The 27,496-nt window shown below is 44.1% G+C and overlaps 1 protein-coding gene across 1 annotated transcript in view; it reads left to right on the top strand.

Annotated features, from left to right (window-relative positions):
- Window positions 1-27,496, top strand: part of CPNE2 (copine 2) — a 117,761-nt gene that overhangs the window by 20,866 nt on the left and 69,399 nt on the right. The window contains exon 2 of the mRNA XM_063312712.1: window positions 9,226-9,422. Within this exon, the coding sequence (XP_063168782.1) occupies window positions 9,255-9,422 (168 nt within the window). The 5' untranslated portion in view covers window positions 9,226-9,254. The remainder of the gene's footprint in view (window positions 1-9,225; window positions 9,423-27,496) is intronic.

The raw sequence follows: 27,496 nt of genomic DNA, 5'->3' as shown, positions 1-27,496 counted from the left end.
CAGAAGAGGTGGAGTCAAGACCGAGTGAGTGCTGAGTGAATGTGGATGCTGCAGGTGGCTTGGTTATACCGACAGAGTAAGGACTGAATTGCAAAACAAAGATACGAATGAAAAAGGGAGACGGCTAAGAGGAAGCGGAAGACCAAGAAGGCGGTGACTGAAAGGAGTTGATGAGATCCGCCAAAAGAAAGAGTTGAGAAGATTGAAGAACAGATGGTGGATGGATGTGGTGGAAGCCAGGATGATTTGCAGGGACAAAATGGTATGGCAAGGCAAGTGATTGTTGTTGGTGTGAAGCAATGTTTTTCAAACTTGACCACTCTAAGATGGGTGGACTTCAACTCCCAGAATTCCCCAGCCAGCATGGGTGGACTTCAACTCCCAGAATCCCCCAGCCAGCATGGGTGGACTTCAACTCCCAGAATTCCCCAGCCAGCATGGGTGGACTTCAACTCCCAGAATCCCCCAGCCAGCATGGGTGGACTTCAACTCCCAGAATTCCCCAGCCAGCAAGGCTGGCTGGGGAATTCTGGGAGTTGAAGTCCACCCATCTTAGAGTGGTCAAGTTTGAAAAACACTGGTGTAAAAGAGATTGAGCTATATTTCCCTTTTTCTTCTCTCATGCCTTTAATTTCTCCAGCTTTCTATCTCTCATTTTCTGCCTTTTGTATAATGTCCCTTACCCGGAACGAAGGAGCGTCTGCAGGGGGTGGTCCAAAAGGTGAAGACGGTAACCACGACAGTCTGATTGAAGCTCCACCCATTTTTTATGTGAGTCGTACATAAAAAGGGGTGGAGCTTTAGTAACACTGTTGTACGACAGGTATGTATGTACACATACATGTAGGAAACTGGGAATAGATAGTGGTGGCATGTAATTTAGCCATAAAATGGCCCTGGACTTGTTCATACCTGGTGGCATGATGTACAGGTAGTCCTTGTTTAGCGACCTCAATTGGGACCAGCAACTCAGTCGTTAAGCGAAGTGGTTGCTAAGTGAAACTGTGACGGTGCTTGCTTGCTTGCTTGCTTGCTTATTCATTTATTTATTGAATTTATGTAGCCGCCCATCTTACTTGCATGTGACTCTGGTGGTGTACCCAATTAAAACTAAGCGATCAATATAATTTATCCATTCAAACAGTTAAAAACAATTAAAAGCAATATGATCAATATGATCTGACTTCAGATTTCCTTTGCTTTACAAACCTGCAAAGGTCATAAATGCGAGAATTGGTTGCAAAGTTACTTTTTCATCACCGTCGTAACTGTGAATGGTCACTAAACGAGGCAGTCGCTAAACGAGGTCTACCTCTTGGTATGTGGGAATGGCTTTGGGAGATAGGAGGGAGAGCCACAGACTGGACAACCAGTGTGTAAAAGGTATCTCAGCCCACAAAAGGAGGCAGGGCGTGGGAAGCGTTTCAGAAGGGACCCTCCCTGGTTTTCCGTAGAGTAAAAAGAGAGGAGGGGAGAAAGAAAATCTTGCAAGGTTCTGTTAACGCAACCTTACAATAGAGGAAGAGCTGGTATTCCTGGTTGTGCTTCTTGTCTGGCCTACCTCGCAGGGCTGCCAGGTTGGCTCTTTCGACTTTCCTTCTTAGCACATCCTCCGAGTCAGCCTTAACAGCAGAGAGCCAGCAGCAGGTGGAGATTTTAGCAACAGCTGCAAAGGCCCAGTTATGTCCAGAAGGCCTGGGGCATATTCCACAATCTCTGATTTTTTTAAGTAGACTTAAGCTGCTGGTAATTAATAGTGTGAACAGTTACTATCAGATAGATAATAAATGCGCAATTAAGTGGGGCAAAGGGGTAGCATCTTGTGCATCCCACTAACCCAGTTAGGTAGCAGAATTTGATAGAGTTAACTTTAATCCAGGTTGCATGGGGCAGAGCACCTACAAAGGTTGTTTGGGAAGAGGGTTTTAATAGAATTAACTTCTTCCGCCTAATACCGACAGAGAGACACATTCTTGGGGTGGCTTTGTGAAAATGAGGCTGTGCTGGACACTCCATCGTTCTCTTCTTCTCTTTTCACCCCTCTGACCACCTGGGAGGGAGTGAAACAAGGACAGAAAAAGGTGGGAGTAGGTCAGGCTTCTTCAATCTGTCTGCCAAGGCACCAACCTCAGCTGGATCCACATGGATCTTGCTTTTGTTTTTCCAAGTAGTTCAGGAAATAAAATAGTTCAGGGGGAAAAAAATTGGCAGACAGAATCTACCCCTCGGACTCCTTTGTGGTGGTTGGGTATCTCTGTTGGACATGGGCAACCCTGATCACCTTTTGCCAGCTCAACAGGACCAAAGTTCACCCTGGGCAGCAGTAACCTGAGTGTCCAACCATAGTCCATATATTCTCCTTGCCACGGGAGCAGTAAGCCAGCCCAAGAAACTTGGCTTGTCTTCTCGATTTCTCACCCCAACTCTCTGGCTAGGGAATAGGCATCATTTCTTCCCGTTTTTGCTGCAAGACACAAACAGACTAAGCTGCCACCAAAACTCTGTTTCTGGACTTTGAACTAGATGTGACGCTGATCAAGTAACGAGAAGTAAGTTGACACATGAGCCAACGTGTGGGCACATGGAGCGACCACCAATGTTTAGCCATCTGCCGGAGTGGCCACCGAAGTTGGAATGTGGGGGTTCGCTTGAGTTGCTGTGATCAACCTAATTCATTTGGCCTGTTGTGAATGTTGACTTGTTAATTCAGGTGGCGGTTGGACCCCACCCTGTGGAGAGAAGGGGCTTTATGAATAAAAGCTGTTTGTGTCGGGGAACACATAATTGTTGATGACTCAGGGCTTGAAAAACCACTGTTTTATAATCATTTCTTGGGCTCCAGCGATGAGCAAAATGGTTTCCAAGAACCTGTCAAGGAAAGAAAATGTCTCTGAGGGTGTTTGGTCATGTACCGTGGGGCCTTCAAAATACTGAGCTCCAGTCTTCATTTGAAGAAGCATTCATGGGGTAGAAATGATGGGAGCTGAATCCATGTTTGGCAGGAACTCTTGAGGTATGTTGTAGCTCATCTTAGACAAGTATGGGCTGACAGGTGAGATGACGGAAGACATTCTTCTACCAACCAGGTCAAATTTCCTGGAATACTTGGAATTCTGTTCCCTGCCCCATTGCCACCTATATTATCTTGTGGTAGGAGGTAAGACTTCTTACATGTTGTTATTTGCTCAGCAGACTAAGACTTGGTTCATACATAGGGCCAGACTTTCTCACCAATGGGAGTTACGCTTCAACTACATATGTTAACATACTGAATTAAATAAGTATCTTATATCTCTGCAAGGGTTATGGCATCTGTTTGGCCCCTTAAAGTTCCCCAAGCCAGAATAGTTTGCTCCCACTTTCTTCTGGGGCTGCAGAAAGAGTTCTAGAATGATAGAATCCTAGGGCTGGAAGGGACCTCTGAGGTCTTCTAGTCCAACCCCTGCCCAAGGCAGGAGTCCTCATACCATCTCAGACAAATGGTTGTCCAATCTTTTCTTGAAAACCTCCAGCGATGGAGCACCCACCACTCTGGGAGGCCAGCTGTTCCAGCGCTTAATAGTTCTCACTGCCAGGAAATTCCTCCTTGTTTCCAGGGTGGACCTCCCTCTGATGAGCTTCCACCCGTTGCTCTTGTCCTGCCCTCGGGTGCCGTGGAGAATAAACCGGCACCCTCTTCCCTGTGGCTGCCCTTCCAGTATGGGAAGACTGCTCTCATGTCTCTCCTCCGTCTTCTCTTCGTTAAGCTAAACATTCCCGGTTCCTTTAGCCGTTCTTCATAGGATGTAGCCTCCAGGCCCCGCATCATCTTTGCTGCTCTTCTCTGCACTCTTTCTAGGGCCTCAGCATCTTTCTTGCTTCGTGGTGACCAGAAGTGGACACAGTACATGGAGACCACCCTTCCAAGAACACCTCTGGTGTGTCCACAAGATATGGCTGAAAAAGTCAAGATGGTGCCTGCAACAGTGCATCGAAGCTCCGCCTGCTTTTTATGTGAATTGCACATACATATCAGTGTACTACTGTATGTCACACATAAAGAACAGGTGGGGCTTTGATTGCACCATTGCGCTGCCATTTTAATTTGTTTGGACCATACCCTGTGGACACCCCTGGAGCATGACTTGTTAGATTGTGGTTGAATAAACTAGATTGGCCATGTTTACACAACACAGTAAGCCAGTGTTTCTCAACCTCAGCAGCTTTTAGATGTGTGGAATTCCGGGAGTTGAAGTCCACACATCTAAAAGTTGCTGAGGCTGAGAAACACTGCACTAAGCTGTCATTTGGGATGAAGTCCCACAGGTGGTCTTGTGTCTCTCTGAACATGCTTTCACAGCAAGCGTTGAAAACCGAGGGCTCAGTTTCTGTCCAATTTGAAATGGGAAAGAGATGAAAGTTGTTGTGTGCACCCTAAAATGTCACAATAAAAAGGCCACAACGTGATGTGGCTTCACTCAGTCCACAACCATCTGTCTCCTCTAAGCGTAATTCGTGGTCAGGGGAAGACTCCCCTTGATTTACAAAGAGTAACTAGGTTTCAAAGAGTAACCATCTCAAGCTACACCAAGCATGGTGATTCAGTCCCCTGTGGATTGAGCGGTTGGGTCCTTTCAACAAGTTTAACCCTGGTTATTGAATTTTTGAACATTTTCTGGTGTTGGCTCTATTTGCACAAGACGTTAATCTAACTGAATAAAGAAAACTCAGATGAAAACTGAGGCAGGTTAGCGTGTTGTGAAAATGCAGCTGCCAAGTCTTCATACTTGCAAGATGGCTGCAAGCTGGGGGTGATGGGCACTGCAGGCCAGGACATCTGGAAGGTGGATGGTTGGGGCGGAAGCAGTTCATACACACATGTACACACTATACATGCATGTGCATGGATTTGCTTGGAAACCTAAACCACCCTTCTTGCCCCTCTGAAAGATAAGAGGTTGTGCCAATGCAGCTGTTTTTGAATTTGTCTTTGGTGTGGAAAAAAACAAGGTGATATAAATAGAATAAGCCTGTTTATTTTAAGGTTAGTTGCATGGAAAGTGTAATTTATTTATTTTTTAAGGCTAGATAGAAGTAACTTCATACCCGTCTGGAATTTTAGTCTTTAATGAGCCTGTGAAAACACAGCCTTCTAGGTCTATCTCCCTGGGGGGAAGTGGGTAAGAGTTACGTGTGTGGTTGGTGACATCAACACTTCCCCCCTCATGTAGCTTTAACTTTCAAGTTAGTGTTTGCTTATTAACCAAAGCAGGACGCCCTTCCTCATGGAAAAATGTGGAGTTGGATTCCGAAGGTCCAGATTAGCCCGTGGCAGACCAACATAGTTAGCTAAATTCCTGTTGCAACGAAGCTTTGCACTTCCTGATCACAATCCCCCACTTCCAGCATATATGAGTAATGAATCTCACAAAATGGTTTAAATAAGGAGAAAAGCCTCAAGGTTCAAGTGATGCGCTTAACCGAATTTATTACAATATACTCTCTCCAGCTAAGTTGGTTTACGTGATGCACTGAGTTTATCACACATTGTATCACATGGTACACTGAATGCATCACACAGCACAAAATGAAGATAGCCAGTGTAGGATTCAATGTGTCTTACTAGCATATCCAGACATGATGCTTTATTGGAAAATGATGTATACTGGGCAGTAAAGGTAAAGGTTTCCCTTGACGTTAAGTCCAGTCGTGTCCGACTCTAGGGGGCGGTGCTCATCTCCGTTTCAAAGCCGAAGAGCCGGCGTTTGTCCGAAGACACTTCCTCCGTGGTCATGTGGCCGGCATGACTAAACGGAACGCCGTTACCTGCCCACCAAAGCGGTACCTATTAATCTACTCACATTGGCATGTTTTCGAACTGCTAGGTTGGCAGGAGCTGGGACAAGCGACGGGAGCTCACCCCGTCACGCGGATTCAAACTGCCGACTTTCCGATCGGCAGGCTCAGCGGTTTAACCCGCAGCGCCACTGCGTCCCTCTGTATACTGGGCAACTTGGTAAAATTTACTTGTTATTAATAATATTACACTGTGACTTTTTTCAAACTCAGATGCCGTGATCTTAAGACTGTAGTCATAAATACACTTACTGATGAACAAGACCCCCAGAATATAATGGGGCATGCTTTTGAAGAAAGATGATGATGATTAATTTAAATTTGTGATGGGCACTTTGGAAGAAATGAAGCAATCTGAATATTAATAATTGTTTTAGCGTGGAGCTCCTGAGCATAGTCAGAGTTTAAACCAGAGCAGCAAATATCTAGCAAGCACTAGAAGCAAGTAGGTACATAAAAATAGATTCTGTGTTGTATTTGTGGTTAGGTTTCAGAAGAAAGTTGATCAGAGCAGCTAGAGGTAGCTGAAGCTTTTTTGGGTTTTTAACCCATTCAATCGTGCCCAATCCTCAGTGACTGCCTGGACAAGTCCCTGCAGTTTTCTTGGCAAGATTTTGGAAGTGGTTTGCCATTGCCTTCTTCCTAGTGGAAGAGAGAGAGGGGAAGAGAGAGACTGGCCAAGCTCACCCAGCTGGCTTTGTGCCCAAGGGGGGGCTAGAACTCATGGTCTCCTGGTTGCTAGCCTGGTGCCTTAACCACTACACCACACTGGCTCTCCTAGCTTGCTTCATTCATTCATTCATTCATTCATTCATTCATTCATTCATTCATAGCTGAAGCTACAGTTTGACATTTAGCAGGTACCTTTAGCAGGTACAACACAGTGACTCGAGGCTATTTTAAACTTTGTCTTTTAACAATTAATTTGTAACCAACCATATTGATAGTTGTGTATTTCCTTGTTGTTTGATTATAAATACACCCTGTTTCCTGTGTGTTGGAGGTCTTGCCCGTGGAGCGTCGCTAAACACATCCATGCATGCTTGACCTGGCTTTGCAAACCCATCCTAAAGTGTTTGGAGGCTGAATTACTCTAGGGTCCCACTTGAGTAGACAAAATGAACCTCATCTTCAGAAGGGAGAGAAAACTTGTAAGTCACAAATGGGATGGAAATTCAGACGTTCCCTCTTGCAGATTTTTCTCCAACACCATCCACTTTAGTAGACTCTGGGCAGCTGACAAAATCTAAATAAGCCATTATGGGTAGTCCTCAACTTATGACCACAATTGGGACTGGAATTTTCATCATAAGCCATTGTGGTCGTAAGTTGAATCACATGCAACCGGACCCAATTTTATGACCATTTTTACAGGCCATGAAGCACCCATTCCAAGGCCATTGTAACTTTGGACCATTGTTAAATGAATAGTTTAGTCGAGGAGTACCTGTAAGGGCTACCTGACAGTCGTAAGTTGTAAGTTGAGGACTACCTAGTCACCCAGAGTCATTTGTTGAGATGGGCAGCTATAGAAATCGAACAAATAAATAAATAAAATAAAAACAATTACAACCAATAAAATGAAATGGACAGTCCAGACTACAGCCACTAACAGTAAACCATGATGGGAGCCCCACCAACACATGATCCCCAGGCCTGGGACCAGAGCCAGGTCTTAAGGCTTTCAAGAACCCAAGGAGAGTGGGTGCCATCCATATCTCTGGGGGGATGCTGTTCCAGAGGGTGGGGGCCATGACAGAGAAGGCCCCTTCCTCAGTCCCACAAGATGACAGCCTTTCATAGAAGTGACCTGAAGCGCACCTGCTCTCTCCTAACATACCGGGCAGGCAGAAACAATGGAGATGTGTAGGATTGTGTGATTAATTCCTATGGCAAGGCACTAAAAAAACATACCATCACAATGGAGGTAAAGTTAATTGCATAACACCATCCTTTAAGATCACGTCTTCCTAGTGTTGCAAACTGAACAACTAGGCAACTAACAAAGCAACTCTAGAAAATTTGACCAAATTGCTCAAAAACCTTCATCATTGATCCTTTATCCAAAAAAAAAAAAAAATCTGCACATCAAAGCTAGTTTTTTCTTTGCAGTGTAGTATGATGGTTATCCTAATATATGAAAGATTCTTAATTCTTAGTGACTGGAATAATTTTAAACACTGGGAATATATAGCTAAGGAGAACAGAAATCTTGACATTTAAGTACTCTTAAATCTATCCTGTGAGTAGCCAAGGAGGTTCTGCATTATTGGATTATCACAGCTCAGTGGGCAGAATGATGAAGATGTAGCAGGCCTGGGAGTGGAGAGCTGGAATAAATGGTTGAGCTTCAGTAGGATGAAGATTGTAGCAGTCAGCAGCTACACTTTGTGAGAACATGCTTTTAATGGATCTCTGTCTGCTTGTGAATAAAAAAGAAATGTATATTGGTTTTTAAGGTTCAGCCATATGGTGTCAAGGCTGGTCTGTTGAATATAAAAAAGTTGTTTATGATCTTAAGCTGGAGGACATGGCAGTTCTGAGAAGGTTCATCCAGAAGTCTTCAATCTGGAGATAAAGTATACTCCAGAAAACAAGTTGCCTTCAGCCTTTGGACTGGTAACCTGTCCAGATTGCTCAATGATCCCATTTGGAGCATGTCCTTCCTTGCAGAATTGCCACTGGGTAGAATGAGACAGCAGATGCTGGCAGGGGATGATGGTCACTCTTCTTCCTAAATTCCCTCATTGTTACCCTCTTCGTTTGACACTAGAAATGAATAGGACCATAAATGGTAGAAGATACATCCATACTTCTCAGCAGAAAATAAGATCCCAGAAAATAAGATCCCAGCAATACAACAGTACATGGAGTCTCCTTGTGTGTACTAAAAAGTCTGTTGTTTGTTCATTAGGGAAATCGTGTGACAATATATCTCAAGATCATAAAAAAAAAGCTTTCCAGTTCTTAAAAATTCTTCTGCTATCTGTGTGAGAGGTAAAATGGTTTGGGGGGAAAAAAGTCAGGACACAGAACTGTGGCTGTGGGTTGCCCAATTCAGTGTTAGGTAAAACGTAGAAAACCAACTGAGTAGTAATATTTGATGATTGGAGGCTAAGAAACCCCCAGACATCTAATTCCACCTATGCATGACAGACATTCATCTTTCTTTAGTCTGAAGATCTCTCAGAAAGGCCGAATTCCACGTTCTTCAAAAGATGTGGGCATTTCAGATAATTTATGACAGAGGAAAAAGGTCCAAAGGCCAAGTTAGGTAGTACTTGGGAGGGTGGGGTATGTGGCAAATATCACAAAGAAGTGAGTAAATGAGCTTTTTTACTTGTTTTACCCCCCTCCCTTTTTGCTAACATCCCTCTTTCTCCCCTGCAGATTGCCAAGAGCTGCTTCTGCCTGACCCAATGGCCTACACAATCAGCCCCACCCCTTCCGTGCCGGTGGGAACCCAGGATTGCGTTTGCAGAGTCGAACTGTCCGTGTGTGGCCAAAATCTTCTGGACAGAGATGTGACCTCTAAGTCAGATCCTTTTTGTGTCTTGTTTATGGAAATCAATGGCAAATGGACAGAGGTAAGACCCAATGAATGGCCCGGCTCTTTCTAACTTGTGCTGAAAGTCTGAATTCTTACAGGAAGGTGATGCAGTCGCCAAATGGATTAGCACTGGAGCTGACTCTAGAGATGTGGAGAGCTGAGGCAGAGTCCTGTTTATGTGATTCCCTCTTTCCAGGGGGGTAGACAGATTTTGCTTTTTTGGGTTGTGTCCAGCGAGCACAAAACGTCTTATCTTGCAGTGTCCTACAGCCCTGAGGAGGGTCCCCCTCTTCATATACTTAAAGCAGTGTTTCTCAACCTTAGCAACTTTAAGATGTCTGGACTTCAACTCCCAGACTTCCCCAGCGAGCCATGCTGGCTGGGAATTCTGGGAGTTGAAGTCCACACCTCTTCAAGTTGCCAAGATTGAGAAACACTGGGGTAGAGAAAGCAAATGGGTCAATGGAGGGTGCAGAAGGAAAAATAGACAAGCTAGAGATGGGGAACCTTCTCACCGGGTTCTAGCTGCTTCTGTAAATGGTTTGTATCTAGAGGGCCATTAAGACTGATGGAATGGACAAACGATGGCTAAGCTTTCATTTTTCTAAATCTAAATTCAAATGCTATTCAGGACCATCTCACTCCTTAGCAGGGGGTGAGTGAGAAAGAGGAAGGAAGGAAGGAAGGAAGGAAGGAAGGAAGGAAGGAAGGAAGGAAGGAAGGAAGGAAGGAAGGAGAGAAAAGGAGGGAGGGAGGAAGGAGAGAAAAGGGAAGGGAGGGAGGGAGGGAGGAAGGAAGGAAGGAAGGAAGGAGAGAAAAGGGAAGGGAAGAAGAGAAAAAGGAAGGGAGGAAGGAAGGAAGGAGAGAAAAGGGAAGGGAGGGGAGGGAGGGAGGAAGATCCACAGTGTTCCTTGAGCAGGGTGTGTTCAGGATATAACACGTAGATACCGATTGTCAGGCCTTTAACCATCAGGCCTCTGGGCTGCCGTCCACAAGGGGCCAAAGAAAGTGAACCTTTTACAGATCCCTAAACTTAAAACAAGCTACTACACCCCAAAGGGAACAAAAAACCCCAAGAACAGCCTTTAACAGGCAGGAGAGCTAAAGGCAGAGAACAAGGAACTTAAACCACCAAGGCAAAGAGGAACCGAAGCATAGAGGTGCCTATCAGAAAGAGCAGCCCATTAAGTTGGAAGTAGGAGCTGTTTTGATTCGGCTTCCAACAGGGACAGCCGGAGATGGGCAGGTGGAGTTTTGTAAGGCAGGGCCAAAATCAAGCCAAGTGGACAAATCACATCTTGCATATCAGAAGGAGAACCCTAAAGCAAGCTGCCTCCCAGGCCAGGGCTTTCTGACACGAAGAAGATGGGTTTGTTTGGGAAGTACCCTGAGGACCAATATAGCAACACGGAGGACCCAAACAAGCTCCTGGGTCACAGTACAACATTTCTGCATTGAGGTTGTGCAGTGGTTTGGATTCAGTCTCCAGAAGGTGCTTGGGAGCCCGGATATAGCACCTGTTGCCATCTTGGGAAAAGGTACCACTGATTTAAGGTGTTGCAAACAGGTGCTCTGTGTAATGGTGTGTGGGAATGACCTTGGGAGACGGGGGAAGAGTTGCTGTCTAGGGAACGGTCAGATAAGAGAGGACGTAGCCCACAGCTGCATAACAGGCAGGGAAAGAAACTTAGGAAGGATCTGCCCTAACTGATCAGGCTGTAAAAGAGACGGCGGGAGATTTGTACTTTCAGACTCGCAGGATTCTGTTAACGTAGCCTTTCAATAAAGTAGAATTAGCTCACCTGGTCGTGTTTCCTGTCTGGTCTGCCTGGGAAGGCTGATGCTCTGTTTGCAGCCCACGCAGTTTTGGGAGATCCAAGTGCTGCGTAGCTTCCCTCTTTCTCCAACAGAACCAAGAGACTGCAAGAAAGATGGTGGTTAGATGATCGCCAACCCTAGGACCCCAAAGATGCCTTGCTTCTGACGACCGAGGTTTCAAATAGTCTTAGCAACTAACAGTCATCTTCTGTGAAGATGCTACAAATCGTTGCAGAGTCCTGTAGTGGCTTAAGGCTAACACACTGATTATTCCTTAAGCTTTTATGGAACACCGGTCATTTTTAGGATAATAAATAAGTTTGTCTTACGATACCACAAGTTGTATTTGCTTGGAAGGCTTCCCTTCTTAATGGTCATTTTAAGTTTGGCGTTGTTTGTCACGTTGCGTGGTGGTGAATGTGGAGATTAATTATTACGAGCTATGTGAAGAAGTGCTTTGTTTGACAATCTGGATGTTCTCAAAGCAGATGTTCGAATAGCTTTCTTTTGGCAAAACGGCACAAAATCGGATGGACACTCTCCCATAATTCAGAATGAAAGAAATTCATTTTCTCAATGCTAATATATTCAGAGAGAAGACAAGCTGTACTGCCCAACTGCTCAGAGCTGATATTTGCAAGCTGTTGGGATTTCTCTGTGAATATCAATTTTTAGTTTTATTTTTTTTTAAATGGACCCTAGTTTCTTGCAGCCAAGTGTATTTTGCTACTTTCAGAAATTTTGGAAATCTGGTAGCAACTTTGTTCTGGTGGGAGGCAGATGGACCTACAGGTAGTCCTTGATTAACGACCATTTGTTTAAGGACAGTTTGGACTTATCAGTGGTGCTGAAAAAACCGACCATCAACCAGTCCTTGCGCTTACGACCATCACAGCATCCCCACAGTCACGTGATAGCAATTCAGGCACTTGGCAACCAGTTTGCATTTATGACTGTCGCAGCATCCCGTGGTCACATGATCATCATTTTTGACCTTCCTAGCCAGCTTCCGGCAAGCAAAATCAATGGGGAACCACATGATTCACTTAATGACCATGTGGCTTGCTTAACAACCATGTGGCTTGCTTAACCATGTGGTTCGCTTAATGACTGCAGAGATTTGCTTAACAGCCACTGCAAAAAAGGTCATAAAATCAGGTTGGATCCACTTAACGACTGCATCATTTAGTGGCTGAAATTCCAGTCCCAGTTGTGGTCGTTAAGCGAGGACTACCTGTACGAATGTGTAGGAAGTAGCTGAGTTATACGTCTATCCAAGGAAGGAGTCAGGAAAGTTAGATTTTGTTAACGTAGTCTTGATTGGGACTCTTTGCCAAGCTGTTTTTTGTCTCTGACGATTGGGAGTGATTCAACTGCAACAACACTTAAACGTTGACTGCATTCAGTCAGTGCTCATGGATTCTAGGACCATATGGCTGAATTCAGCTTTCTTGGCTGAGGTCTGGCATTTCTGCTCCTTCTCTTTCTCCTGCTTCTTGTGACATCATGCCTGATGAAGAGTTCTGGAGAACTAAAACACGTTTCCAGCATTGTGTCCATCGGTGCTGGGCCTGCAGACTGTTTTGCGCAGGGGAGGTGAGTTATACCCACCCGAGCTCTCGAATTCTGGGTGGGAAATAGAGGCTGCAAAACACCACTTTATCAGTAAATTCTAACCAAACTTTAAAGCACCCCGAAGACTCCAAAAAGTGGGGTGACTTTCCAAACCCAAGTTATAGGAGCTATCCTTAGGACAAAGTCTGTTGACATACAGTGGTGCTTAAAAGTTTGTGAGCCCTTTTGAGTATTTTTGGTATTTCTGCATAAATATGACCTAAAACGTGATCTGTCCTCCACACAAATCCTAAAACTAGAGAAAGAGAACCCAATTAAACCAATGAGTCAATGCACACCATATATGTAGCTTTGGATCACTTCCCTCAATAAATAAATGAACAGGTATAATGTTTTTGACTCATTTGGGTGAACTTGGGCCAGTCCCTCACTCTCAGCCCTAGGAAGGAAGAGGCCAGGGCAAATCAAATCCAAAAAATGTGGTGAAGAAAAGTGCAAGTACTCATCAGGAAGTACAGACTACAGTAGTCCTCGTTTAGTGACTGGCTCATTTAGCAACTGTTTGCAGTTACCACGGTGATGAACAAGTAACTTTGTGACCAATCCTCACATTTACGACCTTCTCAGGTCTGTAAAACAGTGTTTCTCAATCTCAGCAACTTTAAGATGTATGGACTTCAACTCCCAGCTAGCTGGCTGGGGAATTCTGGGAGTTGAAGTCTATACATCTTAAAGTTGCAGAGATTGAGAAACACTGCTGTCAAGCAAAGGAAAGCTGAAGGGCGATCATAAGCACAGTTGTGGTTTTGCTTAGCAACTGCTTTGCTTAACGACTGAGTTGCCAATCCCAATTGTGGTCGACTGCCTGTAATTCAAATAGGAGAGCCAGTTTGGTGTAGTGGTTAAACGCACCAGGCTGGAAAACGGGAGACCATGATTTCTAGCCCTGCCTTAGGCACGAAGCCAGCTGGGTGACCCTGGGCCAGTTGCTTGAGTTCAGCCCTGGGAAGTCTTGGTGTGACTTACTTTCCCTGATTTCTAGCCTCTCTCCTTTCAGCTTTTATAGGTGCAAAGGAATTGATGCAGCGCTTTACTTGGTTGCTGCCCTTCCTTCCCAGAACACAGAATACTTGTAAAAGGCAGGCCCTGGAATGAAAACCAGTATAAATGATGGATTTCTGAGGCTTAGCTTTTTCATCCTGATGCTTTCAAGATGGCTGGGAAAGGGCCCTTCCATGCTCACCTGGGGTCCTCCGAGGGTGTTCAGCGAGGGCATTTCCTTCGCCAGCTGCTGTAATGCGCTGAACAGGGGCCTTTTTAAAGCTTTTTAAGTAAAGCCATTTCAAAAGGATGGCATTTGATGGAATGGAAGGGGGAAGAGAGCATTTGCTTGCCTGTTTCTCCGTGCCTGTTCTGATTCTTCAGTGAATAAGCCATGTTTTCTCCCATGTTGTACTTGGCATGCAGAACTCATAACCCCACTCCTTACCGTGTCGGCTGATCTGAAACTAAAGTTTCTTGCTTTTAATTTGCTGTTTTCTCCACTGGAATGTCCAGGAATGTAGCAAAGTTTTGCTCGATTGCAAACAGAAGGCTCTGGGTTTGATGGTTATGCTGACGAAGGGCCCTCAACTGCCATACTTAAAACCATAACTAGGCTATATCTTTGATCTGTATCTTTTATTCTGTTTTATTCCATTTTTATAGGCAGCTGTTTGAGCATTATCACTGATTTCCTTCTGCAACCTGCTTCTTCTGGTGTGTTTTGGGGGTTTTTTTGGCCAGTGGCTGTAAATTAAAAGTTAACGGACATTTTTCATGGATCCTCCACCTTCCAGAGCAGCTTTTCCTCTTCCTGAAGGTATCTGCAGCTGTGTTTGTGGGACAAGCATTAGATCTGTGCTTGGCGACTTGCATGTGCAAAACGGGGAGAGTTTAATTGCTCTGTCTGGTAGGAAGCCCTAGACCAATGGTCCCCCAACCTCAGGCTGGCTGGGGAATTCTGGGAGTTAAGTTCACACGTCTTAAAGTTGCCAAGGATGAGGAACAGGGCAGTGTAAAATTATACCTGCAGTATAAATTTTTTCAGCAGTATTTTTATTTGCTCTGTGCTTTTATCTAAGCACAGTACAGACACTAATAAAAACTGCAATGTGGTATATATATATATATACTATAAATCTATCCACTTTACCGACTTTAAGCCTAGCACGATGGTAATTTATACTGGTGTCCGGTACTACAGCTGATAAGAATAGTAGTTACAGCTTTGTAAAAGCCCTTAAAACAAAAAAGAAGTATTTGAAGGGTCTTTTAAAACCTCACAAAATCAGGCTGCGAATGTAGTTCAAGAGGGGGTCGATGAGAATTGTGAGGTGGCTATGCTGACCTGAAGGAAAACTAAAGGACCTTGATTGTGACCTAGAACCTGAATTGCAATTTAATTATTCAAATAAATTGGTGTCTCTGAATGCCATAGCCCAGAAGGTTGGCACCAGCAATTTCAACTCTTGTTCTCGAAGGCCCAGATAATGCCAGGCAGTGTTTCTCAACGTCGGCCACTTGAAGCTGCGTGGACTTCAACTCCCAGAATTCCCTAGCCGGCTGTGGAATTCTGGGAGTTGAAGTCCACGTGGCTTCAAGTGGCTGATGTTGAGAAACACTGATGTAAAGGAATGACAGAAGAAGAAATAGGATGTAATGAGATGTGAGAATAACCTTGGGAGACAGGAGGAAGAGACAACTGTTGGATAAGAGATGTCTCAGCCCACAGAAGAAATGGGAAGGTGGAGAAAGCGTCTCAGAAGTTCTCTGGAAAATAAAGACAGAGGAGGGGGGAAGTGCTTTCAGACTTGCAAGACTCAGTTACTTTAACCTTACAGTAAAGGTAGTATTAGTACTCATGATTTTGGTTTCCTGCCTGGATCACCTTGAAGAGCTGACATAGGAGTAAACCAGGAGAGACCCAGGAGAGATGATTGTGGGGAGGCTGAGAAAAACAGCTCTGGTTATAAACAGTCCAAACATGGGGGAGGAATCTGTTGGTAGCTTCGTTCCTCAACAGCAGCTCAGTCTGGATGTAGAAAGCTCAGGATCAAGAGATTCAAAATATTCAAAGAGATTCCACCTTCGTGAACTCACCGGTAAAAGAGAACTGGAGGTTTCCATCTCGTTTTCCAAGATTCAGTGCCTCACCCCCATCCTGGCATGGTGGAAGTGGGCAGTTCTTGCTTCCCTGGTTGTGCCCTGCTGTGAAAGGTTTAGCAGATACCTCCAAGCAGGTATCTTTATACCTTCAGCAGACACCTTCTTTGGTGCCTACCAGATTCCTTGCCTTGTTTTACAGATACTTTCGATTTTAAAAGATTGAATGGGAACTTAGCATGCAGCAAAGCAACCTGTCTTCAGCATGGCCTATTTCCAGGCGTGTCTTTTGGTTGCACGTCAGTCCAGAATGTTTCTTGGGAAATAAAAATTGGCAATAGCTGCAACTTTTTGGCTTTTTTCAAAGTGTGTCATCCTGCCCGGGAGGGAGGGAAGGAAGGAAGGAAACAGGAAGGAAGGGAGGAAGGAGAGAAGCGGGAGGGAGGGAGGGAGGGAGGGAAGGAGGGAGGAAAGAAAGAAAGAAAGAAGAGAGAAAGGGAGGGAAGGAAGGAAGGAGAGAAAAAAGAGGGAGGGAAGGAAGGGAGGAAAAACAGGAAGGGAGGAAAGGAGGAAAGAAGGAGATAAACAGGGAGGGAGGAAGGAAGGAGAAACAGGAGGGAGGGAGAGGAGAAACAGGTAGGTAGGTAGGTAGGTAGGTAAGGAAGGAAGGAAGGAAGGAAGGAAGGAAGGAAGGAAGGAAGGAAGGAAGGAAGGAAGGAAGGAGAGAAACAGGAAGGAAGGAGGGGTAAGAGTACAGCCACAGGGTCCTGCCTAAAAGGCTCCTTTGTGGCCGACTGCCCCCACCTTAGTGCTTATTTTGCCCAAGCATCTCCCCATGCTGTGCAAATTCCAAATGTCTGCTGGGTTGGTCCGTGGAAACAGAAACACTTCTTCAGCGTGTCTCTCTGTCCCTTGTGTGGCCCTTCCAGGCTTCCTCCGTATGAGGGCTGTCATCCTCCCAGCCTCAGCACTGGAGACTTTCTGATGCAGGCTGAAATTCCTTTTTTAAAGGATATATTCTGGGCTATTTTTAGACAGCCGCTTCACAAAGCGCACCTTGAGGAACCAAAGGAACAAGGTTTGAATGGATGGCCTGTGAGATGCCGCGAGAGCGTGGCTGCGGTTTCGAAGGGCGGGCCGCAGTTGGGGAGAATTTGTAATGGGAAGAGGCGGGGGGGAGGTTTCGGCACAGAGGCTGCCGTCGTGGGAGAATTGCCCAAAAAAGAAGAAAAATGAAATATTCTAAATGCCTCTTTCACATCTTGTCCCTTTTAAGTAAAATAACAGTGGGCTCATTCAGTGCAACGCAGTAGGCAATCTTTAATTAACCATCGTTTGGGCAATAAACCACAATTAGCTTTGCATGCCAGGGATGTGCAACTTTTTCCAACCCATTAGAAACGCCAACGAAAGCCAAGTGGGGCCAGAAAAGAGCTCGTTTTGATTTCATTCACATTTCATCTGCAATTGCTGCCTTGTAGACGTTGCGTACGGCTTGTCTGCACTTGATCAGCTGGAATATTTTATTTCGGGTCTCAGTTTTGGTTTAATGCAGTGTTTCTCAACCCTGGCAACTTTAAGATATGTGGACTTCAACTCCCAGAATTCCCCACCCAGCCATAGTGATCCTTCAAATAGTGTGGCCCTTTAGATCCAGAGACAAAGCAGCCTTCGGAGCACAGGGTGATTGTCTGCAACTTCTGAAAGCAGCTGTGTCTTTTCCTGGGAAAGATGCAGCTGCTTTTAGAAGCTCTGGGCAGGTGCTGGGTCTTCCCTGTATGCTCCAAATGAGCACCATTCACAACTTCGAATCCTCATCACTGGTTATATGATCTGATCCACTGACTCATGTCCTCCTTTTTTGCTTCTCTCCAAGCACATGGAAGTCTGTGTTCTGGGAGACAGCAATCCAAGAATTCCAAGGGACAATTCTTAGATTTTAGCCAGGATTTGGATTGGGTTCATATGTCACATAATCTCTAAAATCCAGGTTAGCAATGGCTGCAATTCCAGAATAAGTCCTGTTGAAACTATAGGTAGTCCTCACTTAATAACGTTAATTGGGACTGGAATTTCTGTTGCTAAGCAATGTGGTCATAAAGCACGACTTCACATGACCATGCTGCTTAGTGACAGCATTTCCAGCAGTCTCGGTTGCCATCATTAAGCAAATCACCGTGGGTCATTAAGTGAGGACCTCATGTGACCACAACTTCTGACTTCCTGCCAGCTTCTCCATTGACTTTGCTTGTCAGAAGCCGGCAGTGAAGCTCACAAATGGTGATCACATGACTGTGGGACGCTGCAACATCATAATTGCGAGCCGGTCACCAAACACCCACATTTTGTTCACATGACTGGGGGGATGCTGCAATTGTTGGCAGATGCTGGGAAAGCCTTTAGCCCAGGAGAGGTCAAAAAAGTCACACACCAAGCATTTCTATAAAAATAATTTATTTACAGAAAGCAAAACAAAAACAAAACATATTTAAAGGACTTAGCTCCCTTTGGAGCAAGCCTTGCTTGGCTACATTGCCGGCAGAGAAAAAAGAGGAAGTAAGAAAAAGTCCGGGCAGGTTTTCTCCCCCCCCAGGTGATTTGCATGAACCACGTGAGAGGAGACAATCACTTGCAACCTTTTCACCCGGCCAAAATGACTAGGCACAATAGCAGCTTAATCTATTAGTAGGAAAACCTCAACACTCCCCTTTTTATACTACAGATTAAGTTGCAAACCAATCTTCTCTGACAACTCTTTGTGTCTTGGTACAGGAAGAGGTTTGGTTAAAATATCAGCAATCATGTCTTTTGATTCACAATATTTTAACATTATTTCTCCTTTGCTTATCATATCTTTGATATATTGATATCTAATATCAATATGTTTTGTTCTATTTCTGCAGGCTTCAGATTTTGCCATAGCAATGCAAGCTTGATTATCCTCATAAACAGTTATAGGCTGGTTCACTTCCATGCCTATGTCTTTTAACAAATGTTTAAACCATGTAACCTCATTACAGGTTTGTGTTAGAGAATAAAACTCTGCTTCTGCAGTGGAAAGAGCAACAAGTGTTTGTTTTCTAGAATGCCAGCCTAAGCTAGATCCAGCAAATTGAATTAAAATCCCAGAAGTGGATTTTCTGTCACTGACATCTGCTCCCCAGTCAGAATCGGCAAAAGCCTGCAATTTCTCAGTTCCAGAGGCATTTAGCTTCAGGCAATAATTCTTTGTTCCTTGCAAATACCTCATTAACCTCTTCAATGCTGCTTTTCCAGTAGATGTAGGCTTTTCTACCTGTCTACTTAAAATGGCCACAGAATTTGAGATATCTGGGCGAGAATGATTTGCAATGTACAGTAAACTTCCAATTGCAGATCTATAGTTTTCTGCCTCAGTTAATTGAGTTTCTCCTATATCTTTCTGAAAATTTATTATCATCGGAGTAGAGACTGGTTTACAGTCTTGCATATTAAAATCCTCTAGGAGCTTTTGAATTTTACTACGTTGGTTTAACAGAAAGCTACCATCCTTGTCTCTGTGTACTTCCAAACCTAGGTAATTGGTCACAACTCCAAGGCTTTTTAATATGAAATGGCTTTTCATGCAGGCTTCAAAATCAAGCCTTTGTTTTTCTGTTGATGTGAACAGCAGCAAATCATCAACATAAATGCACAGATACATACAGCCTTGTTTGTCCTTCTTCATATATACACAGGGATCTGCTTTTCCTTTTTCAAAACCAAAATTCTGCAGTTTTTCATCTACTTTTTGGTTCCAGGATCTAGCAGCTTGTTTTAAACCATAGATTGACTTCTGCAGTTCACAGACTAGATTCTCCCCTTTTTCATAGCCAGGGGGTTGCTGCATGTATAATTTGTGGTCTAAATCACCATAGAGAAATGCAGTCTGAATGTCATAGTGGTTAACTGACATTCCTTTTAGTGCAGCAACTTTTAACAGTAATCTAATTGATTCACCTTTAGTAACTGGTGCAAAAGTCTTGTCAAAGTCTAAATCTTTCCTTTGAGTGAACCGTTTTGCAACTAACCTTGCTTTATATTTTTGGATTTTGCCATCAGCATCCCTTTTCAGTTTGAAAACCCACCTACAACCCAGACAGCGTTCATTGGGAGGTAGATTTACCAGTTTCCATATTTTATTTTCTTTCAAGGATGCTAATTCCTGTTGCATGGCAGAATGCCAATTTTGTGCAATCTCAGGTGGTAAAGCATTCACTTGTTCTAAAGACTCAGGTTCTGTGAATATGTGAAAAGCCTTTACTGTTTCAGCCTGAAAACGTGATGGAGGAACGCCTTTATTACTCCTCTGAGATCTGCGAGGTAATAGAGGGCTTAAATTTTGACTCCTATCACTTTCCTGAGAAGCATCTGTCTCATCAGACAGATCTTCAGTTTGCTTTTCTGGTTTAATGTCCTCATCAGGCAAAAGATCACCATCAGCAAGTCCTTGCTGTTCTCTTGTGGTGGTCAGTTCAACTGGAGAGCTAGAATTTAATCTCCCCCAGTTTTGTTCAGCAAAAGAAGCGCTTTTGCTAATTATTAATTTCTCTCCCGTTATGAGCCTGTAGCTCCTCTGGCTTTGTTCATAGCCAACAAAGATGGCTTTCTTTGTTGTGGGGCCTCCTTTCCTTCTCTGTTGTTTTGGAATATGAACCCATGCAGTGCTACCAAACACTCTAAGATGGTTTACCTTTGGTTTCACACCATAAAACAAATGGAATGGAGTGTCCTGAATCACAGTTATACAACCTGTTCTGTACATAACAAGCAGTCGATAAAGCTTCTCCCCAGTACTTAAAACATAATCGTGAATCTTTTAACATGCATTCCATCGCATTTTGCAAGGTTCTGCCCTTTCTTTCAGCAACACCATTTTGCTGAGGGGTGTACGGGTTAGAAAGAATTTGTTCTATCCCCTTTTCCACTAGGAACCTTCTGAATTTGTGAGAAAGGTATTCTCCTCCTCTATCACATTGGAGTGCAGATACAGGCCTAGGGAATTTTCCATTTGCCCATGTCACAAAACTTTTAAATTTCTCAAATGCCTCATCTTTATGTTTTAAGATGTAGATAAATGTGTATCTTGAGAAATCATCAATGATGGTCATTGCATACCTTGCTTGTCCAAGACTTGGAGCAAAAGGACCAATAATGTCAGAGTGTACAATTTCCAAAGGTCTAGTTGTAACTCTGTCACTGTGCTTACTCACGGGAGCTTTTAGTGTTTTGCATTCTTTGCAAACTACACAGTCTAAGTATTTATCACAGGGTTTTATCTTTAGGTCAGCACACAGCTGTGGCATTTGTGCTATATACTTGAAATTAGCATGACCAAATCTCCTGTGCACATTGGTCATGATATGGTGTGTTGCCAACTGCAGCCTTGCAGCTTTGCTTCCTTGCATTTTGCACAATGTACAAGGAGTCTTTTAACATACCAGTAGCACACAATTTCCCATTTTTTCGTATCTCACAACCATTTTTCTTAAATGTTATGATATACCCTGTTGCAGCCAATTGTGCCACAGATAAAAGGTTTGATTGTAAATTTGGCACATACAACACACCTTTTACAGTTTCTCCTAAGCAGGATAAATACAAGTCACCTTGCCCCATAATTTTGGTTACAGACCCATCAGCCAAAGATACACTTTGTCTTTCAGTTTTAGACAGTGACACAAAAGAGCTTTTACAATTACATAAATGACAACTGGCCCCAGAATCTAACACCCATACATCAGAATTACCCTTCTCAGCAACCTGTGCAATTTGGCTTGTCTGAAGAGCCTTCTTCTGTGTTGCCCTTGTGTTCTTCTTCTCTGTCTTTCTACTCTTGGGTCTCAAGGCACAGTCTTTCTGCAAATGTCCAGCTGAACCACAAGTGAAGCATCGCTGGCTTGCTAGCGCTGTGGCCTCAGGTTCCTTTCCCTTCTTTTCCCTCATTTTCTGGTATTGCAGCTTTCCAGAAGAGATGGGGGGAATCCTTCCTCTCTCTTCTCCCATTCAGCGAGTAAGCGCTGTGTAACATATGATGGGGTGTGGTCTGCTTCAGGCATAGCCTCCAGGGTACAAATCAGCGTGTCCCACGTTGCATTTAGTGAGGACAGGAGGATATAGGATTTTGTGAGAGGTGTAAATTCCATTCCTCTCTCCTGCAACTCAACAAACAGCTGCTGAATATAATGCAGGTGCTCAGGAAGGCTATCTCCTTCTGCAAGGTAGGCTCTGTACAGCTTTTTCGTCAGAGTAACTTTACTCCCTGCTGTTGCCTTTACATATAAGTCTCTCAAAGCGTCCCAAAGTTGCTTTGCAGACTGCATGCCTCGCACGTGGACTAGCTGATTGTCCTCAACTCCCAAGATAATGGTGGCTCTAGCCATTGTAACTTCAAACAGTCGCTGAATGAGTGGTCATTAAGCGAGGACTACCTGTAATGAACTATATTTTGACTGATTTGAGGCTCATCCACCCAATAAGTTCCCAATTACCTATTAGCTGTTGTTTGCTTATTGTCTTTATCTGCCCAGAATCACGACCATCTGAATTGGACATCCACGTTAATTTCATAAATAACCAAATAAATGGGCTCGGGCAGGGTTTCCAAAACATGCTCGTTGTTGAGCATGCTATACGAATCCAGCTAAAAAGCACTTTAAGCAATGGGCAATCAAGATTTCCACCAGTGGGCCAACAGAATTAACTCTAGGTAGAACACCTTCCCTTCCTTTCCTTGTGCCAAAGCAATAAAGATTTGCAATTGGAAAGCATTTGCATCTTTTCATATGTGTAGTTTAAGTTGCCTTTGTTTTTAATTTAGCACAAAACCCACAGCTGGGATATCATTTGTCTTTGTGCTGGGGGCATCCGTGGCGCATGGTCAAAAAAGTTAAGGTGGCGGCCACGATGGTGGGGCAATTGAAACACCATCCAGTTTTGTCTGTTGCAACGCCCATAAAAAATGGGTAGACCTTTGATTGTACTGCTGTGGTGGCCATCTTGATTTTTTTGACCATCCCCTGTGGATTCTTTCCCCTCTTGGCACTGAGGTGAGCCACGTTTGTGGGAAGGAGCAGAGTTGACATTTTGGGACCTGTATATCGGCACCAGCTTTGCGTTGCAGTCTCTCTTCTGAAGTGGAGCTGAAAGCTGGCATCAGAAGCCGTTAATTTCATATCTGTCTGAAAGACGTTTAATCAATCAATTAATTAATTGATTGATTCAAATTTCTATCACTGCCCATCTCTCCCGAAAAGGAGACTCTGGGCAGTTAAAGTGTTTTCTTCACCTCGTTCATCCATAGAAGCGCACCCAGATTCAGTTAAATGGCTGCTTTGAAAAGCATCTGAAATCTGCATTTTCATTCAGAGGGCAGCCTGGGTAGTCCTGTGCAAATTGGGGGTGGGTGGGTGTATTTTTCTTATCCAGCCAGTAAAATCAGAATAGCAATACAATCTAAAGCAGTGTTTCTCAACCTTGGCAACTTTAAGATGGGTGGATTTCAACTGGCTGGCTGGGGATTCTGGGAGTTGAAATTTACCCATCTTAAAGTTACCAAGGTTCAGAAACATGATCTAAATGGTGAATATAAAGACAGCTGGATATACACTACATCAGATCTACATGGCTATTCTTGCTGTGAAGGAGTGGACAGGTAGTCCTCACTTAACGATTGCAATTGGGACCGGAATTTCGGTAGCTAAGCAAAGCGGTCATTAAATGAATCCGACCCAACTTTACAACCTTTTTTGCAGTGGTTGTTAAGCGAATCACTGTGGGCATTAAGTGAATCATGTGGTTCCCCATTGATTTTGCTTGCCAGAAGCTGGCCAGGAAGGTCAAAAGTGGCGATCACGTGACCATGGAAATGCGAACCAGTTGCCAAACACCCTAATCATGATGATGTGAACATGCAGAATGCTGTGATGGTCGTAAGTGTGAGGACTGGTCACAAGTTGGTTTTTCCAGCCCTGGCTTAAGTCCAAACCATCACTAAACGAATGGTTGTTAAGTGAGGACTACCTGTAAAGCTGCTCCAATAAAAAGGACAGCTACAAATAAAGCAAAAATACTTGTTTTGTGGATGCAGCATACAGCATTCAGTGAGCAGAGAAGCCACAAGTAACAATCAGTCCCGGGTTTCTAGCTTCTGCTGTGTAATTACTACTAATACACAGCTGATTACTTGATTGCTGTCCTCCCAAACAATCATGTAGGAATCTGTTTTGAGAAGATAGCCTGAGTTTTCTATGCCTTCCCCTCCCTGACAGCTGCCTTGCAGTAACGCACTGTTCCATTTCCCTACCAACCTCCCTGTATTTTTAGCAAAATTACCATATTGTGTTTTGCTTTGCCAAACATTTCTCTCCATTTAAAAAAAAGAAAAAGAAAATTCTGCAGAGCGTCGCTTCTTCTCCCCGCTCTCTCCGGCAACTTTCCCTCCCTCCCCCCCTCCCCACAAGATAGACTTATTTCTAGCTTTCAAACATTGGCAGTTTTTGTTACAACCTTTTCCCTTTGCCAGCACTCATCGATTTCAGAGTAAACAGAGAAAGAACCATTTGCAGTTGCCAACCGTAAGTCAGCTGTGGAATCTGCTGCCACCGGATGTAACGACAGCCGTCAGAGGGGCTGCTTTAAAGAGAAAAGGGGGGTGAATTGGGGATGGACGAAGCTGGTGCTACCTGCTGAGCTTGATAGGTTCAGGATTAATGCAAGGAAATTAACGCATGAGGCTAATGTTCTCCAGCTAACCTGGGCTTCTGATCAGCAGTGTCTTCAGGGTGATCAAACCAATGAAATGTTGTTGTGATGTCACAGTGCAAGCCCCACCCCTTTTCTGCATGAGTTGCAACCATGCCTGTACACCCCAAAGGGGTGGAGTTTGTACCCCACTGGCATGGTGCTGTGTTCATTGTTCTGATGAAAGCGGTGAGACTCTGCAGTCCCCCTCCTTGAGGGGAGATGGGCAGTAATAGAAATTTGAATAATAAATTTGAATAATAAACAAACAAACAAATCATGCTTCTGAACTTCCCCAGTGCATCCAGTTGGGCTCTGGATGATGCACAATGCTGGACCGTATGGGGATTTTGGGGATTAAAACTGCCTCTGGCAGTCTCAGACGTATATGTGATATGCTTTACAGGAGATTGCTCTAAAAAATTGAGGAGTACATCTCACTGGCTGATTCCTGCCTTTGCCTGCGGCCCGACTTAAATAAAAATATTTTTTCTTCATGTATCAAAACTCTTTTATTTCCTTTAAATGCCTTGTCTAAGACCCATACAAGAGTGTCTGTTTAATTTTTTCACACCCAGTAACGGAACCCAAATATTTGTGCAGCTTATGGATAGTGAAATCAAATGTTACCGGTTTGCCCAGGAAAATGTTCTGATTCAAAAGTTTCCAAGTAACCTAAATCTTCACTAGATCCAGATCCAGCAGGGTCATTCTGATGGTATCCATAATTATAATGACCTCCAGTCTTAGAGGGATGGTATATTTCTTAAAACCAGGAACCCGCAATCTCCCTGGTGTGTAGAACACTGAAGCAGACCAGCTTGGGTCTAACACAACACGGCCCCTTTATGATAAGGCAACGTTAGAGCTGCAGAAAGCAAGATTTAATGTTGAACGCTCACTGGGAGTGTATATGTAGCACCTTATTTAGCTGAAAGGAAAAGCAAATGATTACCTGTGAATTTGGAAGGGGGGCCCTATTTGCTAAGAAGATGCCAGCGCGGAAAGATGCTGCTGAAAAGGAATGAATGGGGAGAGGGGTAAATGACGAAAGAAAGTGGTTAAAACTTAAGAGAAGCCAATGGCTAAATGCGCCAGTCCTGCCCGTCTTCCTGGGTATTCACATGAAGAAGGTAGGCGGGTGTCTGCAGTGGAAAATCAGGATCCTTCCGTAGTCTAATTTCAAAGCCCTGCTGTGAACAGCTTTGCCAAATCAGCAAGACATCTCACACCCGTTTAGTTTCAGGGATTCTTTCGGATTTAGGGAGGAGTTACTTCGCAGAAATGCTTAGCGGTGAGCCAAGCAGACTATTTTCCATGGTCCACTGCCAAGAAAAGCGTGCTGGGGCTGGAGAGGGGTGTATATGTGCACATTCTTGTATTCATAGTCATGCTGTTAATCTGCGAATTGCACCATGCCAGGTTTTAATTCTCTTGGGACTTCCAGCCTCTGTTCATGCTGCTTTTAATAGTATAATTGCTCCCGCAGTTCTGTGTATTTTTAAAGAGGTTTATCTTTGACTAGACAACCCTGTGACCCGTTGGGTCATCCTTTGAGAGACAGGTAATGCAGTCTGATGTGACCAAAATGAACACCGAATTTTAGGCTGAAATATTTTCTTTACCCCAATGCTGGACAGTCCTGTGATCATCTAAGAGTAGATATCCTAAATAGAAAAATAATTGCAGTAGCAAACGAACTTCAATAAAAAGTCAATATTTACTTACCTAAACAGAGAAACAAAATGACCACGCGCAGGAAAAGTAGCAGTGGGAGAAGGACCAACTTCTGACTTCCTGCCGGCTTCCCCATGGACTTTGCTTGTGGGAAACCGGCAGGGAGCGTCGGAAATCACGATCACGTGACCGAGGGGACACTGCAGTGGCCACAGCTTTGCGAATAAAACTGGTCTGAACATCATGGAAAGTTCAATTCCACTGGAGTAATGGGTCCCGGATTTTTTACGCATTCTTTAAGTTAGTGGATTTTAGGTCACTTGATTCAAAAAGTGTTGTGGTATTTACTCACCCTTTAGGCTAACATGAGGGTACAAACAGATAAACACATTGAGAGTTTTAGTGGTATATAGATTAAGTAAATATATGGAAGAGGGTCCAGGGCATTTGGAAAGCATTTATAAGACCTGAGGTTGGAGAAGCGTTTTGCACATGGTCGTAGAGCGCTTTGGGTGGCTTTTGAAAAGTCACAGATAGAGGCTTAATCTACCAAAAGATCAAGCCTTCGATGGTTAGGATTGGAAGGGGATTCAAGTTATGCCGTCCAACTGGGGTCCTGCAGTAGGGAATACTTTTCTTCATAACAGCTGCTAAGGACAGGGGCCACTCCACACACACTCACTTTTGACCATTCAGGTGGGCAATACCGACACTGGGAAACAGCTTTGATTTATTTTTTTTGGTGCACTACAGACTAGCCCCTGAAACATCTCAGAAGGTTGTTGATAGATCTGCTGAATGGAAGTCCCTTGGAGAATGGTTGCGTAGCACCACTTGTTCTGAATTGCATTTGTCGTTCCAGGCTCCGTTTCTCCTGCTCTTTCCCTCTGGGTGTGCTTGTGGCTGCATTTCTACATAGCATGCATTGGAATTATTTAGAGTGATGTGTTTTGGCCTTGACCCCTTTCTGATATCCCAGTCGAGCAAGACTGTGTTTGCGCAACGGGCTCGGCATGCCTTCGCATTCAGCATGTTTCCGGCATTCATCCAGCCGACGTGCCCAGACTGATACAATGAAATGTTGCCAGTTTCTTTAGTATGGGGTTGGTGTCCTGGTTCGCTTTGCCAGGATTGGAT

The sequence above is a fragment of the Candoia aspera genome, chromosome 11 (assembly GCF_035149785.1).
Source record: "Candoia aspera isolate rCanAsp1 chromosome 11, rCanAsp1.hap2, whole genome shotgun sequence".
NCBI classification, from domain to species: domain Eukaryota; kingdom Metazoa; phylum Chordata; class Lepidosauria; order Squamata; family Boidae; genus Candoia; species Candoia aspera.
This window is presented reverse-complemented; position numbering and strand designations above follow the sequence as displayed.